We start from the raw sequence: 19,454 nt of genomic DNA, 5'->3' as shown, positions 1-19,454 counted from the left end.
CGTCGTTCCTGGTGATGAGACCCACCAGAGTGGTGTCGTCAGCAAACTTCACCATGTGGTTTGAGCTGTGGGTTGGTGTGCAGTCGTGAGTCAGCAGGGTGAAGAGCAGGGGACTGAGCACACAGCCTTGGGGGGGGGGGCCTGTGCTGAGTGTGATGCTGTTCGAGGTGTTGTTGCCTACACGTACTGCTTGTGGCCTCTGACTGAGGAAGTCCAGCAGCCAGTTGCAGAGGGAGGTGTTGAGTCTCAGCTGGTCCAGTTTACAGATGAGCTGTTGTGGGATTATGGTATTGAATGCTGAACTGGTCTATAAACAGCATTGACTCAGAGAAGTGTTAAAGATCTCTGTGAAGACTTCCTTAAGCTCCTCTCTGCAGTCCTTCAGCACACGTCCTGGGATGTTGTCTGGGCCTGTTGCTTTGCGGGGGTTGATGTTGGAGAGTGACCTCTTCACACTGGCAGCAGACAGGCACAGAGCCCGGTCGTGGGGGTAAGGGTGATGTTTTCTGTGGGCTTGTATTGTTTGTAGCTTCAAACCGTGCGAAGTAGCTGTTGAGATTGTTGAGCAGAGAGATGTAGTCGCAGACTTGTAGTCCGTGATGGTCTGAATGCCCTGCCACAGGCTCCGTGTGTCCCTGCTGTCTTTGAAGTGACAGGTTATCTTTTTTGTATAATCCTGTTCCGCTTTCCTGATGCCACGGGACAGGTTGGCTCTCGCTATTCTTAGGCCATTTTCATCCTTTCAGGCTTTGTCTCTGGCCCTGAGCAGCTGGTGGACTGCTCCTGTCTGCCATGGCTTCTAGTTAGCCCGAGTGATGATTTTTGTGTGGGTCACATCATCAATGTACTTCTGGATGTAGGAAGTAACAGTGTCTGCGTACTCAATGTCTGTGTTGTTGTTGTATGTGGCTGCTTGCTTGAACATATCCCAGTCTGTTGTTGGGAAGCAGTCCTGAAGAGCAGACATGGCGTCCTCTGGCCACACTCGTACCTCCTTGCGAACCGGTTTCGCAACTTTCACTCTGGGCCTGTATGCTGGCATTAGCATGACAGTGATGTGATCAGAGAGTCCGATGTGGGGGAGGGGGAGGCCTTGTATGCTCCTTTGTGGGAAGTGTAAAACAAATCCAATGTGTTTTCCCCTCTTGTTGGGAAGTTGACATGTTGGTAGAGTTTTGGGAGGACAGTCTTAAGGTCAGCATGATTAAAATCTCCAGCGAGGATAAATGCATCTGGGTGTGCTGTCTGTTGTTCACTGATGGCCTGGTACAGTTCACAAAGTGACGCATTTCTGTCACTGATGTTGGAGGTTGGAGGGATGTTTACTGCGACTAGCAAAACCGCAGTGAACTCCCTCGGCAGGTAGAAAGGACGGCACTTTATAATCATAAACTCCGCCTGTGGTGAACAGTGTTTACAAACTACGTCAGCGTCCCGGCACCACGCATTCCGGATGTAAACACACACTCCGCCGCCACGTTGTTTACCTCCGTTAACGAGGACTCTGTCTGCTCGGTAGCATGTTAGCTGTTCCAGTTGTACAGCAGAGTCGGGGATGTTGTCGTTTAACCATGTCTCGGTGAAAACAAGCACACAGCAGTTACTCACTGTTCGATTCGCTGACCTCAGCAGTCGTAATTGATCCATTTTGTTGTCCAAGGATCGTACATTCGCCGGGATGATAGATGGTATGGATGGGCGAGATGGGCTAGCCGCTAGCCGAGCCCGGATACCTCCGCGTTTGCCCCTCTTCTGCTTCCTTGCACACTGCTTCCGACGTTTCCGTTCCAGGGGAGGAGTGGCAGTCGAGTCCGGTGTTGTCGCAGGCCGGCAAAGTAATCCGAGCTTCAATAGTGTGTCTATGTCAATGTCCAAAGCTTTGTGAGTATTACTATTGCAGATGTCTAGCAGAGCCTGTCGACTGTACTGATATTCCGGGATATACAGACTAGACGAACACGACAAACTTTCTGACAAACACATACTTAAAAACAAACATCTGCATAAGGAGGTACCTCTGTGGTGGACAACACCGTGTCTTCATCCAGGCTGAGGACAGCGTCGGTCACTATGGTCTCATAGGGCAGGAAGCGGCTGCTCATCACCTACAGGGGGAGACACAGAGCACAGCAGTGGTTATGACGATGAAAATAATGTTTTGCTTTTGTTTTACAGATATTCTATCTTTAATCCTTGATTTTTTGGGGGGAAAAAGGTCTGAGAATTCTGATTTTCTTTCTCTCAGAATTCTGACTTCAATTCCAGAATTCTAAGGGAAGGAAAAAAAGTGAATTTTGACTTTAGCCTAGGAAATCTGACCTTAATAAACAATACCTAAACAAATATTATAAAACTATCACATTTTAGACACATTTCACCAGATTCCTTCCCCATTAAAGCGACACACAAGCCACTCATATTGAAATTGAACCCCTCCAACAAAGCATTAAAGTTGGATTAATTAAAAAACCTCCGAAACAGCACCTGTTTCAGTAATGAGATTAATGACTTAATTATATAATAATAATTAAGAAGTAGTGATTCATTCATGGTTATTTGTTTGGATGAATCACGTTAAAAATTATGGAGAAAGTAAATTAATTTGTCATCTCTTTTTTCACAAACAAAGGCATTTAATCACAAAGATTGCAGCTTCCATTGTAGCTGATTTACTGAAGAGGACAAAACGGGTCGCGGACCGGTAACAATCCGTGGGTCGTTTGGTACCGGGCTGGACAGAAAGAATACATAACTTACATTATTTCCGTTTTATTTATTATCGGGGTCTGAACAATGTTTTATTTTGAAAAATGACCAGATTCCCTCTGTTACATCTGTCCATGACTCACTCTTGACGCATCCTGAGGGAGATCGCTGGTCAGAGTGTTTGAATTACGAGAGCCGCTGCAGTGATTACTCACAGAAAATAAGTCATCGCTGGCAGAACATTTTGGTGACAAGGAGTGAGTCGCAAAACTCGCTTACTTGTGCAACGTATTCAGCCTACACACCTACACAAAAATAAGTAAATGAACTAATGGCCAAAACCAGAACGGACAAATGCTGAGTGCTGATCAATAGTTTTGTGCAAGCAATGTAAGATCCCGACTCTTGTTCCAAATATGACAGGCTTCACTCAGCGATTGAAACAAATATATCAACATTAATGAAACATTTACAGCTGTTTTGTGTATCTTATTTTGAAGGAAAGTTTAAGCGTTACCATAGCAACCAGAGCGCGTTAGAGGCCGGTCCGTGAAAATATTGCCTGACATTAAACCGGTCTGTGGAGCAAAAAAGGTCGGGGACCGCTGAGATAGAGTATGCCTAAGCAAGGCATAGGGTAAACCATGCTTTCATTGAACCATTGTAATCTTTGTAACTACCTTTAATGTAATAAACCTAAGGAATGTATCAATCCGAGAGACGAAGAAGACCTTCGCGTGTTTTTTTCTTACACTGGCGAGCTAACCAACGTGTGAATTTCTGACAAAAAGAAGAGGGGATATGGTCAAGTATGCTAACCAATATTTTTGTTTCAGAATTGTCACACGCTAAAACAACCTATAGGGGAAGGAATTGCCAATTGTTAGCCTTGCTCAAGTCTGACAATTTTGTTTGAAGATTCTAGAAGTTATTGAATCACTAACCCAAAGTAATGTGGTGGCAAAGTTGTGTCCAAAAGGTGTGTTCCTAAAGGAATTGGAACTAGAAGAGCAGTGTTATTGAAGTCTATTTAAGGTAACAGCTGGTCCTGCTGGATCTCAGTGCAGCATTTGATACTATAGATCATGAGATCCTGCTACATAGACTAGAACAAGATGTTGGGATTAAAGGATCGGCACTTGTCTGGTTCAAGTCCTATTTATCGGACAGATTTCAGTTTGTTAGTGTAAACGAGGAATCCTCCCATCAATTAAACTCCAGGATTGTCTCATAGACATACAGACGTGGATGACTCAGAACTTTCTGATGCTTAACACAGAAAAAACTGAGGTCATGGTCCTCGGGCCAAAAGATATAAGAGCAGCACTTTTAAGTGGAGCTCAAAACCTAGGCAGTAACACTTCAGTCCCTTGCACTACAGTAAGGAACCTAGGAGTCCTGTTTGACCAGGATTTATCACTGGATGAACACATTAAGCAAATGTGTAGAACAGCCTTCTACCACCTTCGCAACATCAAGACAATTAGAAATATTATATTGCGACAAGACTCTGAGAAACTAATCCACGCCTTTATAACATCTAGGCTGGATTACTGTAACTCCTTACTGTCTGGATGTCCTAGTAAGTCCCTGAGAAGCCTTCAACTTGTCATCCCAGAAGAAAGAGGCTTGTGATTGGCCAGTACTATTCAGCACATCCGCTCTCAGAAGCGCAGCTCCCCCCTCTGGAACGGTGGATGCACTGCTCCTCATTATCAAAACATTGTTTTAACAGTGTTTAAAAATAGCTTCGTCACGACTCCCCGCCTCAGTCCCTTTGACGACCTTTGACCCAGAGTCAGACCCAGAGTCAGAAGACACTGTCGCTCGTGAAACACCTCCACAACGGACGTTATTCTTCTTCTGCGGTTCAATGTACGCAACCGGATGTGCCCGGACTAGTGCCCGGAGCAGGAGGATCTGCTGTTCAGGAGAACCGCTGTTTATGTAACTATTATGGGATTTTCAGAGATCTCGTTGAGCCCCGAGATTACAATAAACACAGCGTTCTCAGCAGTGACTGAATTGTTTGTTTAGAACCTTCAGGGCTTCATAAACAAGGTAATGACGCAGATACACACCAAAAAAACAGTGTTAATAGGAACTTCCGGTCGAGTTCCGCTTAAATCACTTTATATCAACCGAATAGACCGATGCGCTCCCTGAACTCGGGTCTATTGAACTATTTGGCTGAAAACATAAGGTCTAGTAAGATGGAAGACATAATTGTCAAATACATTGTGAAACATGGTTACATTGGACTGTTTGATGGAATAGAGAATGTTAAGGATAATCCATTTGAATGGGCACAAACACAGTTTTTGAAGTCTGAATATAATACTTGGGTACAAGAAAGGAATGTTTGCCAATGCTATGCAAGGACTTTTAGCTGCAAACAAAGTGACAAAGAAGCAGTTAGATGATCTAAAAACACAGACAAAGAAGCAGTTAGATGAACTGCAAACACAGAGAGAGATGATCAGTCGATCAACTGCAAACACAGGTTGATACATTTAATGAATTGAAAACACAAAGAGAGGAGATGTTGGTGGAGAGGTGTTCATTGTAAAATCTTTATCACTACAGTTGCAGGAAGCAAGAATATGTCTTGAGAAAAAGATGCTGATTCTGGATGTGTTAGTGATGGAGGCAGTAGGCCTATGTGTTTACATCATGAGCAGAGCTCACAAGCTACAGCTAAATTTCCCATGGCACCGATTCATTCGACTACAGTACATACGACAGAACAGAGCATCTCAATTCGAAGTTTTACCAATCTGAATGCCATAGTGGCTAAGGTTGGTGAATTTCTACCAAATAAGCATGATCCTTTAGAGTTTCTCTATGAGATGGAAATTTGGGTAAGCAATCTCAGACTGACTGATTTTGAAGCCTGTCTTCTACTTAAAGAACGTCTACCAGAACCTGGCAAGGGCATTTTCTTCCAAAGTAAGGGACAGAATTGCAAATGTTCAGGAACGTAAAATGGAATTGTTAGATGTTTTGGGAGTACCTCCTTTCAACTTCGACAGACTTGTGGAGGTGAAAATGAAGGAAGAAGAACATCCTGTTTCCTATGGGTTTCTGAAGATGTTAACTACAAATCCATGTTGATCAATAAATGTGATCCCCAGATGCACACAGCCATAAACATGCATGTAACACACCTCTCAGACTATGATGAAATTATTGATAAATTACCAGATTTTACAATAATTGTGCCCAAGATAAGAATTCTTACTCAGTGGCATCTATTGGAAAACCTTGCAGAGGAGAACGGGAGAGGGCATTTTCTGCTATGGGTCTGGCAAAGTTGGCCACTTAGCTAGAGATTGCCAAGACTAAAGACCCAAATTACAGGATTTTGCCTGCTATAAGTGTGGCATAGTTGGCCACCTGGCGAGAAATTGCCAACACAAGAGACTAAACCGACAAGACTTTCTGCTTTGCATGTCATTAACCAGGACACTTGGTGAGAAATTGTAAGAACACAATGAACAGACGACATATTGTTTGTTTTTCATGTGGAGGAAGGGGGCACAAAACCAAATGGTGCTTCTCATCACAAACAAGAAGAAAAATGTATTTAGCACAGGTTCAAGACGGAAGGCCTGAAAATGAATTCATTCACACCGGACCAGATGGGACGGCAATTCAAGAAAACTTTCAGATACATCCAAATTCCAATGTTCTTGATAGATGCACAAAGTGACAGAGGACATATGTGCACTATCAAAAACAGGGGAAGGAGGACATTTGGATAAAATGTTTTAATGTGAATTGGTCACTCTAAATGAGTCGGTGTGAGAGTGTGAGTGAATTTGTTTTTTTTATCCCTATGTGTAGCAGGCAGAGGCTCACGTAGGGATCCCAGCCAGGGGCCCCCAAGAAACAGGACAGGAGGATCCCGGATCTGCCCCGGGCAAGCGCCCCCGCACAAGCATGGGTCAGAGGCCGAAAGATCCGTCGGGGCGGACATGCACATGTGGGTGGGCATACTCATTGACTGTTTGTATACAAGTATGTAAGGCTATGTTGAGGGAGAAGAATTTCACTGTGAGGAAGTAGTGCACTCAGACAAGACTGAAGAGACAACACCAGATAGAGTATGCCTAAGCAAGGCATAGGGTGAACCATGCTTTCATTGAACCGTTGTAACCGTGGTAACTACCTTTATTGTAATAAACCTAAGGAATGTATCAATCCGAGAGACGAAGAAGACCATCCCGTGTTTTTTTTCTTACAACAGGCATCAAATCCCACCTTCTGTGTTGATACAACTAACTTATTAACGCGTGTTAACATCAATATTCATTTGCAGTCGTACTTTTTGTCCAATATTCACTCTCCATTAAACACTGTTTTCCCCCGTCTCCATTTACAAGCTTTTAATTGCCTTTTTCCAATGAGCTTTTTAGCTGTTAAATGTTCCGCTATATTCACATGCTAGTTACAGAGTTCTACCGTGGACTGGTGTTCCGCTGACTGCGATTTCCTGAAAACAGCTGCCTAATCTGTCTAAAAATTATGCTGTGAGAGCGAGAGTAAAACTGAGTCCAGAAAACAAAGACAGAGCAGCAGCAAACGATTCTTTTATGAACGATATCCAAACATCTGTGCGATTCAAAGAGTCACAACACCTGGTCCTCGTAAATGTTCTAGTAATAATATTAACATATTAGATACAAGCTACAGGCTTTGTGTGAGACTTGTGGGGCTACACTTCTGAAACTGACATTAACTGCAACACAAACAATTAACAATCTTGCACCATGAGCATGAGCATGAATTCACTGAAAATATATGGAGAAAACTTAAATGACACAAAAACATGTCATATTCATAAGATTAGGTTGAACTGGACTGTCCACAATGTGGACAAATAAAAACAACATTAATGACAAATACAAATAACAATTTAACACAAGACACTGACAACAGAGTTCAAGTTACAGGCAAATTCAGTTTAAACTTCTCATACGTTTACTATTCAATTTATTAGCACTTGGTATAAAGGATTATTTGCAGATATGTTTGTGTGAGTGGTGGAGTCTAAAAACACCTTCCTGAAAGAAACTATTAAAACTGCATATGCAGTCCTGCTGAGAAAAATACAGTATGCTTCAAATGTCTAAAATACACTGAAATGACTTAACCTTAACTTTTACCATATAAGACTTCCTGCATCACAGATAATATACATATTTATTTATTTTATATTTTATATATATATATATATATATATATATATATAATTTTTTATATATATATATGTATTTTTTTTTTCTGGTGAATATTTTCAGTTGAAAAATAAAAATAAAATGTGATAAATCGAGAACGCTGGAAAGTAGAGATTGACCAATTGTATTTGTTGAAAGTCGGATATAATAAAGAAATTTAGCGGTATTTAAAAGCATTGGCCGATGCGATAGCTCCATACATACATCTATAACCTCCCAAATATTAGGCCACAGACAACATTATTAAATAAATAAAAGATTAAAGGCTGTAATAAGAATGTTAGTCTGTATAAAGGGTTGATTAATTAAGTAAATGTTTATATTACAAATACCAGTTCTCTAAAGATGGGATGTCCTAGTGGTTTAAGAAACCATATTTTTTTAATTTGATATGTTAAAAATTCATGTCAAATTAAAGATAGCGTTTCTCCCAAATCTAGAAACTAGTTTACAGAGTGCATTTCAATGGTATGTTGCATATACTATGTGGAGAAGCCACAACATCAACAAAACAGCTGAACACAGAGAAGGAGAGACAAGTCTCTCCTGTGTGCAGCTCCCTATTGTTTCCTACTAATGCAACATACACACCAAGAAAAAAGACATTCAATAATACACGGCTTCACTGTGTTAACTATTACAGCATTTATGTGAAAGGCAATTAAGTATATTTTATCGAACCATATGTGATCGTATCTTGTTTTCATATCGTAACGTATCATATCGCATGCTATCGTTTTGCAATGTATAGTAATGTAGTCATACCGATCATATCTTATCGTATTGTATCGTATCATATCATATGTTGTTGAATCGAATCATATGTTATCTTATGTCATGCTATCATATGTTTTTTCAGCCAATCAGCTGCTCCAGAACACATGGCTGTGTGTATGTGATTGTGTGTGTGTTCACCGTTGAATGAAGATGGACAAGGAAAAACCACAGAAGATCTAAACTGTGGGTGTACTTCTTAACAAAGACAGAGACAGACACAGATCTCACTTCTGCTATGTGAGTGAACTCATTAGCATTTTAAGCTAGCGATATTTATGCTAACACGTCTGTGACACCGCGGCTATTGCGCATCCTCAAGTGTCTGTATAATGGCTGTACCAAAGATGCCGTATTATAAAAACAATGGATTTGCGTTCACAATGTTAACATTTGTGTCCAGCCATGGCAAAAGTGTTCACAAGTCTACTTTGGGACATTTGGAGTTATTTACAGATTCCGAAAGTGTGATTTCTAAGCTTTCCAACAATGTTCAACACATGTAAATCTAATATTTTTTGAAGAAGATATGGCAATTTGAATGTAGGCACTCCTCAAACTGCTACATTTACATAGAACAACCCCCTCCTGGGCTAAGCTGTCAGTGAAACCACACCCTGCTCTGTATGAGCACAGATACTATTGTTGTGAGCTACACTGCTACACAGAACAATATATATAAAATATAATAAAAACTGGACATCATATCCTCTTAAGATTTGAAATGAAATAACAAAAAAAATATGGGGGGGGGGGGGGGGGGGTGGCTTATTCTGTTATCATTTGTGTAGTGTTCATGATTTTCCTTTATAAATCATTGGTTGTTTGAAAAAGACATTTCAGTAAAATATATCATATAGGAGACAAACACAGTGATAATTGAGATGTGAAATAAAGTTTATATGATTTACAGAAAGTGTGTAAGAATTATTTAAACAAAATGTATGATTTATAAATGAAAATCATGAACATTTACAGGTGTGACACTACCATACCACACATACAACTGTATTTCCATCATCTGTTTTTGTTGTTACATGAAAACAAAATATACTATATATACTTAAGAGAGAAGGATCAAAGACAGACACATATTTCTAATATCAAATCAGACACTAATGAAATACATTGAAGTGTCTCTGTGGTGTAGTGTGGTCTGTTACTGAATGAGCTGATAATGTCCTAACTCACAACTCAAATCATTAGCATCACAGTCAATACTTCACACACAAAGCTGTGTCATTCACACATGATTCAAGCACTTCAGCACATGTTTGTGCTGGAGCAAGTGAAACAATAACAAGAAAAACGTCTCTGTATGTGACTGAACACTAACGTTACGTAGATGAAAACTCACCCATAAGAATATAGAGCGGTGCTGGCGTCATGTCATCATCTCAGACAACTACTGTGTGTGTCCTGCTCTCTTTCAGCCGCTGAATAATCATCTGTTTGTTGTTTTTGTGACGATGAAGTCTGCTAACACATTAGCATAAAGATCGCTAGCTTAAAATGCTAACAGTCCACACACCAGCAGTCTCTGTGCTTTCTCTGTCCTTGTGAAGACGTTCAGCCACAGTTCAGATATTGTCCTGTTCTCCTTGCCTTCCTGTGTTCAACAAAGCTTTGATGATGACTGCTTTGATGATAATCACGCTTTAATTTCGCACTGCACACACACACACACACACACCCCCACACACACACTCACACACTCACACACACACTGCACACATACGTGCAGCCCAGGCACTATCTCTCCCCTCCCCCCTCTCTCTCTGAGTGAGAGCTGCATATTAATTATCCATGTGTATTCTCCGTGATCATCAGCTGATTGGCTGAAAATGCAACTAAAGCTCTGGAATGTGAGATCACCACACCCAAACTAGGAGTAACACAGCGATAAAACAACCGTAATTCAAACTCAAAGTTTATGGTTTTAAGACCCACAATACTGTGATTTGAAGCATGTAGTGGCTTCTTCAAAACTTCAACTTGTGTAATTTTGAAAAAAACGGCAATCCCTAATTTTGAAAAAAAAACAAACTTGTTCCCGCTTGGTCCGTGGCGGGTCACATTTATTGTTATTGACTGTGTTAGGCATTAGGTTTAGTTTGGGCATGGTTAACCGATTGTTGCAAACTACTTCTTAACAGTAACATTACCAGACTTCATCGTCACAAAAACAACAAACAGATGGATTGTTCAGCGGCCGAAAGAGAGCAGGACGTACACAGTAGTTGTCTGAGATTATGATGTGACGCCAGTACCCCTCTATCTTCTTATGGGGTGAGTTTTCATTAACATCGTTAATCTACATAATGTTAGTGTTCAGTCACATACAGGGTTTAAAACATATTTGTTTTCTAATAATCCACTGTGCGTGTCAGAACGTTATGTGGCTGCGTTGTTATTCACTAGCTTCAGGGCCGGCACAAACGTGCTGATGTGCTTGAATCATGTGTGAATGACACATTGTGTCATGGTTCCTTAGTCTTCATAACATTTTTTACACATTATTTATTTTCACTAACTCTGCTGTCATTTCAGACCCTGTCACTCACTCCTGCCACTCCCAGTCACCTGACCTGCCCCACCCCTGTCACATGCCTGTTCCTCATCTGCTAATCACTCTGCTCCCATATATACCGGCCACTTCCCCTGGCTCTCTGCCAGATTGTCTAGCGTCAAACCTAGTTATCCAACGTTTTCTCTTTGATCCTTACTTTGCCTGAACCTGTTTCTGACCTGTGGACCTTCCCGTTTTGCCTGCCCCTTATTGGATTTGTTTGCCTCGTGGACTGATCTCCTGGTTTTTTGATCCCTGCCTGTCTTCTCCTCGTCGGATTTGTTTGCCACACGGACTGACTTCCTGGTACTGAACTCTGCCTTTGAATAAACCACTGCCTGTTACACCTCAGCTACTCTGTCTCGTGTGTCGTGCTTTTGGGTCCTTGCCTGCCATTTTGTGTGTGCCTGACAGAACAATCTGGGCACCAATGGACCCAGCCGACACAGAGAAGTTGCAGAGGGAGGTTGCAGCGCAGGCGGCCGCCATTCAACACCAGGAGCGGCAACTCGTCGCCGTGGCTGCATCGCTCCAGCACTCTTCAGATCGCCAGAACCAGCAGCTGGAGATTATGAGCGGTCAGCTTCAGCAGCTCGTCCAGACTCAGCCGACACCAGTGGTTTCCCAAAACCCCGAACCGCCTGTTTCCCCCGGTGTGGGTTTCGAACCACTGTTGAGCGCTCCGGAACGATTCTCCGGAACTCCAGGTACCTGCCGCTCGTTTTTTGACATTACGCTCACTGACTTTTGAATTTCAACCTCGCACGTATCCCACTGAGAGGTCCAGAGTGGCGTTCATGATTATTCAGCTCACGGGTCGAGCTCGCAATTGGGGCACAGCTGAGCGGGAGAAGCAGTCGGCGCTATGTGTTTCTGTGGCTGCTTTCTTCACGGGGCTGAGGAAGGTGTTCGACCACACTACTCCAGGTCGAGAGGCTGCTCACAGACTGTTCAGTCTGGACCAGGGGAAGTGGAGCGTCATGGACTCGAAAATCGAGTTTCAGAAATTAGGGGCAGAGCGATTGGAACGAATCCTCTCTGACCGACGCCTTTTACCATGGACTCTCTGACAAAATTAAAGACGAGTTGGCACCTCGGGATCCTCCGGCAGGGTAAGACGCTCTCATTGCCACTGCTATTCGCATTGACAGGCGTCTACAGGAGAGGAGACGGGAGAGAGCGACGTCGGGTACTCCTCAGGGGTTTTCAGGTCCTCCTCGGGGGTTTCCAGGTCCTCCGGCGTCCCCACCACGTCTCACGGTTCCGGCGACGCGGCAGAACCCATGCAGCTGGGGAGAACCAGGCTGTCGGTGGCAGAACGACAGAGGCGCATTCGCGAAAACTGTACTGCAGAGAAGGGGGTCATTACCTTTCGGCCTGTCCGTTAAAAAGACAGGGCTCACCAGGGATCCAGAGGGCGCTGGTGAGCTGCTCGTCCACTCGTTCAGGCTGAGCTCACTTGTAACGGCCAATTTCATACAGTGGCTGTTCTCATTGACTCTGGCGCTGACTCCAATCTCCTGGATCGAGGCCTCGCCAGGCAGCTGAGAGTTCATCAGGAGCCATTGGTCGACCCCATCAAGGCTACTGCTCTGGACGGACATCTTCTCTGCATGGTTACACATCGCACGGCTCCTCTTCATCTGAGCATATCAGGTAACCACACCAAACTCGTTACATTTCACCTGATAGACACACCACAACAGCCGATCGTTTTAGGCTTCCCATGGTTACAGAGACACAACCCACAAATAGACTGGATGACTGGTTCAATTCTCCAATGGAGCGAACATTGTCACGCCGTGTGTCCGAAATCTGCCTTGCTACCAACCTGTAACATTTCTGACTCTGATCAGTCCCCAGACTTGTCCAGCGTTCCACCGGATTCCATAGCTCACCGGCCGTATGACTGTGCTATTGACCTGTTTCCTGGTTCATCACCGCCTAGAGGGAGACTTTTCTCACAATGCACCTGAAACTAAAGTCATGGACGAGTATATCAGCAATTCCCTGGCAGCTGGTATCATCCGCCCATCCTCGTCTCCTGCTGGGGCTGGTTTTTTCTTTGTGGACAAGAGAAATAAAACCCTACGGCCATGCATTGACTACCGCGGATTAAACGACGTCACCATTAAAAACAGGTACCCCCTCCCATCATTTCCGCTGCTTTTGAACTGTTACAAGGTGCTTCTATATTTACTAAGCTTGACCTGAGAAAAGCCTGTCACCTTGTTAGCATCCGGGAGGGGGATGAATGGAAGACGGTGTTTAACACTCCTAGGGGCCATGATGAGTATTTGGTCATGCCGTTTGGCCTTACCAATGCCCCCGCTGAAATCGGGAGAAATCACTGGCTGGAGGGAGTGAAACAGTCGTTCATAGTTTGGACGGACCACAAGAACCTGGAGTACATCAAAACCGCAAAACGACTAAACTCCAGACAAGCCAGGTGGGCTTTATTTTTTAGTCGTTTTGAATTCACCCTGTCTTAAGGAGTTCGTCGCTGCCTGCCCTGTCTGCTCTCAACACAAAACTTCTCATCACACCCTGTCTGGTCTTCTGCAACCTTTACCTATCCCTCATCGCCCATGGTCTCATTTCTCTCTGGACTTCGTCACCGGGTTACCCCCTCTGAAGGTAACACGACCATCCTCACTATTGTGGACAGATTCTCAAAAACCGCCCACTTCGTTCCTCTACCCAAATAGTTGGTTCATGTTGTTCGTCTGCAGGGCCTCCCCTGTTACATCGTCTCAGACAGGGGGCCCCAATTCACCTCTCTTTTCTGGACAGAGTTTTGTCAGCTGTTGGGGGCCACCGTCAGTTTATCTTCGGGCTATCATCCACAATCTAATGGACAGACAGGGAGAATGAACCAGGAGATGGAGACCACGCTACGCTGTATCGCATCCCAGAATCCATCTACCTGGTCCAAACAACTTATATGGGTGGAATACGCCCACAACACCCTCCTAAGCTCCGCTACGGGACTCTCACCTTTTCAATGCTTTCGAGGGTTACAACCTCCTCTGTTTCCTGAGCAAGAGAAGGAAGCTAGTGTTCCCTCTGTCCAGGCGTTTATCGGTCGTCGCACCTGGCTACGGGCTCGTTCTGCTCTCCTGCGTTCATCCAACCGCTACCAAAAAAGTGCAAACCAACACCGGATTCCCGCACCCAACTACATGCCTGGACAGAAGGTTTGGCTCTCCACCCGTGACCTTCCTCTCCAGGTGGAATCCAGAAAGATGTTGGAAATATGACTACACAAGTGTAAGGACAAGAAATGATAACAGAATAAGCCACCCCCCCCCCCCCCCCTCCTATATATTTTTTTAAGTTATTTCATTTCAAATCTTAAGAGATTATCATATCCAGTTTTTTTATCTATTGCTCTGTGTAGCAGTGTAGCTACAGTAGTATCTGTGCTCATACAGAGTGATGTGCTTTCATTGACATCTTAGACCAGGAGGGGGTTGTTCTACACTACACACACTTTCAGAATCTGTCAATAACTCAAAATGTCCCTCGCAGAGTTGTTTCCCGTTTTGCCATGGCTGGCCAAATATTGTATCATATATGTATCATATTGTAATTGTATGGCATCATATGTTACCATATTCTATTGTATGGTAATCTATTGTATTATGTTATTCTATGGTATGTTGTATGTTATTGCATCGCATCATATGCTATATCGTATCATATCCTAAATGATGGTATTGAATTTGTAAGGTATCAATTGTTATTGTATAGTATAATTTCATATCGGATGTTATCACATGTTATTGTATCATATCGAATTGTATCATGTTATCATCGTGTTGTTGCATCATGTTATCGTATTTAATCAAATGTCATCCTATTGTATCACGTTATCATATTGTATCATATGTTATTGTATAACATCATGTTATCGCATTGTATCATATGTATTGTATGCAATTGTATTGTAATTATTGGAATGTTTTCATACTGTATAATAGTATTTTCAAACTTTTTTAAACTTCCTTATTTGAAGTATTATAGCATTAAGTATTATATTACTATATTATATTATTACCCTTCCATGTAATAAATGAGCATCAGATGATAAAGTAATGACCTGTAGATGAGAATAAAGAAAGGAAATCAAAGCCTCTATGTTGAAGTCATGGCAAGCTAGGCTGTCAAGGCTGGAATCTTTAAAGATATTTTCATATTGTGGTAGATGAGTCCGAGGCTCAAGGTGGTAGAAGAAGAAAAGTCAGGCTGCTCACTCTCTTTAAATTAGAGGCTGTCATGATTCATTGTGAATATATTCACATATGTATCAGTGTTGAGCTGTTTGACTGGATAAAAGCTCATTATAGTCGAAATAAACTTTACACCTGATGCTGGTTGAAAATCTTCAATCAGGACTGAACATACGATTATCATGGATTAATCTGTTTATTGAAAGGTAATCAGATTAATACATTTTTGCATTTCCAAAATAAAATTGAACTTAATCAGGTATGTTAAATTTTTTCAGAAACTTGATCAACTCTGCACTAACCTGCACTGAAACATTTTTATTCAAAAGTTTATTTGACAAAAACATAAGATTTGTTGTTTTAGCAATGCTATAACGACAATAGATGATACTAATGTATATGTCCCTTTACTGGAAGACATCCAGAACATATGTATGCTGTTTTTTGTTGTTTAAAAAAAAAAAATAAATATATATATATATATATATATTTACCCTTACACTTACAATAACACAGCTCTGTTAATACTGGAGTGGAATCTTAATTAATGTTTCTGGTAAATCCTGGTGTTTGTCCTACGATTTAATTTAATGAAATACCTGCTATAAAACAACGTCTATTACGCTAGGTTTATTCAAGACATGCTTGAGCATTACATTCACATGTTGCATGAGTTAAACTCATTGACAGCTTGCTAATATAAGCCCAGCTTTATGTCCCATCACTTCATTTAAAATTCCAATGATCACAGAATTTGACAGACAGAAAAAACAACAAAGCTGGTGGTGCCGGAAACTTTTGCACAGTACTTATATATATATATATATAAGTACTGTGCAAAAGCCGGAAACTTTTGCACTAGTAATTTGTGGAATTAACGCGTTCATTTTTTTTAACGCATTAAAGCACTTTCTCACTTTCATCGCGCTACGGGTAGACGTGCAGTTTATGAACAGGCAAGACAGCGGGCAACTGCTTGGGGCCCCGAGCCGATAGGGGGGCCCCCGACACTCGGAGCCTGAATGCATCAGTGAGCAGCTGCATCCCCGTCCCCCTTAAACAACAATGGTAGATTTGCAATGACATCTCACGTTAACCTGTGTGAAGTTATCGTTCTGCAAGTTGTAAATGAAGCTGAAGGAAAAAGAGTTATCAATCAGGAAGTTAGAAGAGGAAGAAAAAAGAAAGAAAGACACACAGTTGTAAGTGGAGCTACTGGCGCAGATAATGATATAATCTTAACATTAACAGTTATTGTCTAACTAACGGGGACACAGACAGCAGCTAAAGTTAGCGTCAGAATGCTAGCTGAGGCTAACGCTAACTAGTAGAAGCAGTGCTTCAAAGGTTCTGATGAGGAATTTATATATATTATGATATAATTTTGTTTATAATGTGAGTTATTTACAGTGAGATGTATAATTTTTTTACATTTTTTTTTTAAATAGTTATTTACAGTATTTAACTTTTCTATTTATTTATATTGTCTTATAATGTGGGTTCTTTACAATGTAATGTTTATTTTTTACTAAGTTTGTATAGGTTTTTTTTAAAGTTATTTACAGTATTGTATTGTTCTTTACATTTATATTTTCACATACTTTATTTATCTCTCCGTTCCTACAACAATATAAAGAGAAAATTAGAATTTTTTTGGCATATTTACGAATAGTAATTAATCGTGATTAATCCACAGCTACCCTGTGATTAATCTGATTAAAATGTTTAATCTTTTGACAGCCCTTATATAATAATAATAATAATAATGAATTATATTTAAGGCGCCTTTCAAGACACTCAAGGTCACCGTACAATAACAAAGTAAAAAAAATAAAAATAACAAAAGGTAAGAGCAACGGGTAGAGAGTTAGAGAGTTAGAGAGAGTAGACCTGTTTAAAAAGGTGGGTTTTCAGATGGGATTTGAAGATGGGGAATGAAACAATGTTCCTGATGCCGGGGGGGAGGGAGTTCCAGGGGCGGGGGGCAGATTGGCTCAAGGCTCTGGCCCCCATGGTGGTCAGACGGGCAGGAGGCGCAATGAGGCTGATAGATGAGCCAGATCAGTTTGACAGACAGGATCTTCCAGGTCCTCCTCTTCCGGTGAGACGGGGCTGACTGGAGTAAACAAACCCAGGTGGTGTAGCTTCATTGAGCTGAGAGAAATCATTAAGTTGTTGCCACGTCTCAGTTAGATATAAAAAGTCATACTTGCGGTCGAGGAGCAGGTCATGGAGCAGACGTCCTTTGCTTGTGAGAGAACAGATGTTAATTAAACCTACTTTAATGTTGCAACGGTCGTTGGATAAGCTAACGTTAGCCGCCGCTCTGGGAATGCGGGCTAACACACTGTGGTCCACTTTGCGGGCAGAGATTCACGGTCGACGGCGGTTCGTGGACCAAATGGAGTTTATGGCAGTGGAGTCATCAATGTGGAAGCTTCGTCGGGAACCACGGTGAATGTATTTCCAAATATGGCAGGCGAGCGATGTCCGGATAGAAGCGCAGCATCGGCAGTTGGATGAAACCGAAGCTGGAGGAGCTCAGCAACTGTGTACTGGAGTAGAGCTGATGATGGATTTAATAAGATAGACATAATAGTCCAGAGGAGAACAAGCCTCACAGGCAGGTAAATCCGCATGATGAGCGAGTGAGAGGCACCAGGAGATAACGGTCGGGAGGAGTAAGAGCGCCACCAACAGGTAAAAGACGTCCATAATGATAAACACACACGGTGCTAACAGCCAGATCGTTTGCAGAGTCAGGACGAAAAAAGTCTGAAAAACAGTCCAGACGCATGTGAGTGATATTTGTGTTTATAGGAGAGAGAAAAAAGGAGAATAAAATGTCCTGCGGGTATAAATAGAGAAAACAGTCCCGTCTCTGCTTTTCCACAAGTTTACAACCACAACATGTAAGAGAGGGAAGAAGAGGAGAGTAGAGGAGAGTAGAGGAGAGCAGAGGAGAGTAGAGGAGAGTAGAGGAGAGTAGAGGAGAGTAGAGGAGAGTAGAGGAGAGGCAGGTGGGGTGAAAGTGACAGCAGGACAAACCACGGAAAAATGGGGAACAGAGACAGAGACACTGGTGTTTTAAACCCCCAGATGGTTTGTAATGTTATGAGTGTGACATATTAGCCTGAGGCTTTCTGGCTGCTGCTCTCCAGGAATCTGAGCTGCAGGAATCTGCCTCCAGCACTTCACTTCTCTTCTGAAGGATGTCAGCAGAGGTGACATGAGGAGGAAAGGACAGGATGGAGACCACCATATTTAAGCAGTTTAAAAAGAACTAAATCATTTATTCACTCAGCCTTGCTCTGTATTTTCTGGTAAAGTGGATATAAATTACAGTTAATAGTGTATTTTTTGTTGTATGTTAATGCATATTTAGAGGCAGAACCACGTGTGTTTTTAATTGTGTTATAGGGTTAATTGTTACCTCAGTGTTCCCATGTTCATTGTAACAATGTGACCCAGTGTAAGTTTTTTTTACATTTTACATTGACCTGGGTAGAACAACAATAAACCTATCCTAAGGTTTTTTTTATTTCAACATTAAGATGATTGGATTAAATTAGTGAAGGTTTTTTAAGGTCATTTAAAAAATATATATTTTTTCTTTTAAATATTTTTTGTTGTTGGCAAAACAGTTAACCTTAATATAGAATTGAGAGAGGAAGAGAGTCTTTGTTTCCGGACACCTTTGTAGAAGGTATATCTTTATCTACCACAGAGACGCTCTGATTAATTGACTGTTTACCTGGCAGCAGCGGTCACGACGTAATGTTGATGTGAAGTTGTGACAGGTGATATTACCTGCGTATTGTGTTTTATTTTGAAAGGGGTGCGGAAATGTTTTACTTTGATTCTGTGTCGCTTTTCCTGTCTGGTGCGATCTGCTTCGTTGAAATTTACGAGGTTCAGCAGCGGCAACGAAAA

General features: G+C 42.0%; 1 protein-coding gene across 1 annotated transcript in view; it reads right to left on the bottom strand.

Moving 5' to 3' along the window:
- ext1b (exostosin glycosyltransferase 1b) overlaps window positions 1–19,454 on the bottom strand; it is a gene marked incomplete at both ends in the record, with an annotated part of 160,208 nt that overhangs the window by 7,371 nt on the left and 133,383 nt on the right. The window contains one exon of the mRNA XM_083900231.1: window positions 2,016–2,105. Within this exon, the coding sequence (XP_083756357.1) occupies window positions 2,016–2,105 (90 nt within the window). The remainder of the gene's footprint in view (window positions 1–2,015; window positions 2,106–19,454) is intronic.

Source organism: Microchirus variegatus (genome assembly GCF_963457635.1).
Source record: "Microchirus variegatus genome assembly, chromosome: 13".
In the NCBI taxonomy this organism is placed as follows: domain Eukaryota; kingdom Metazoa; phylum Chordata; class Actinopteri; order Pleuronectiformes; family Soleidae; genus Microchirus; species Microchirus variegatus.
Note: the sequence above shows the minus strand (reverse complement) of the source record. Positions and strands in the feature narration are given on the sequence as shown.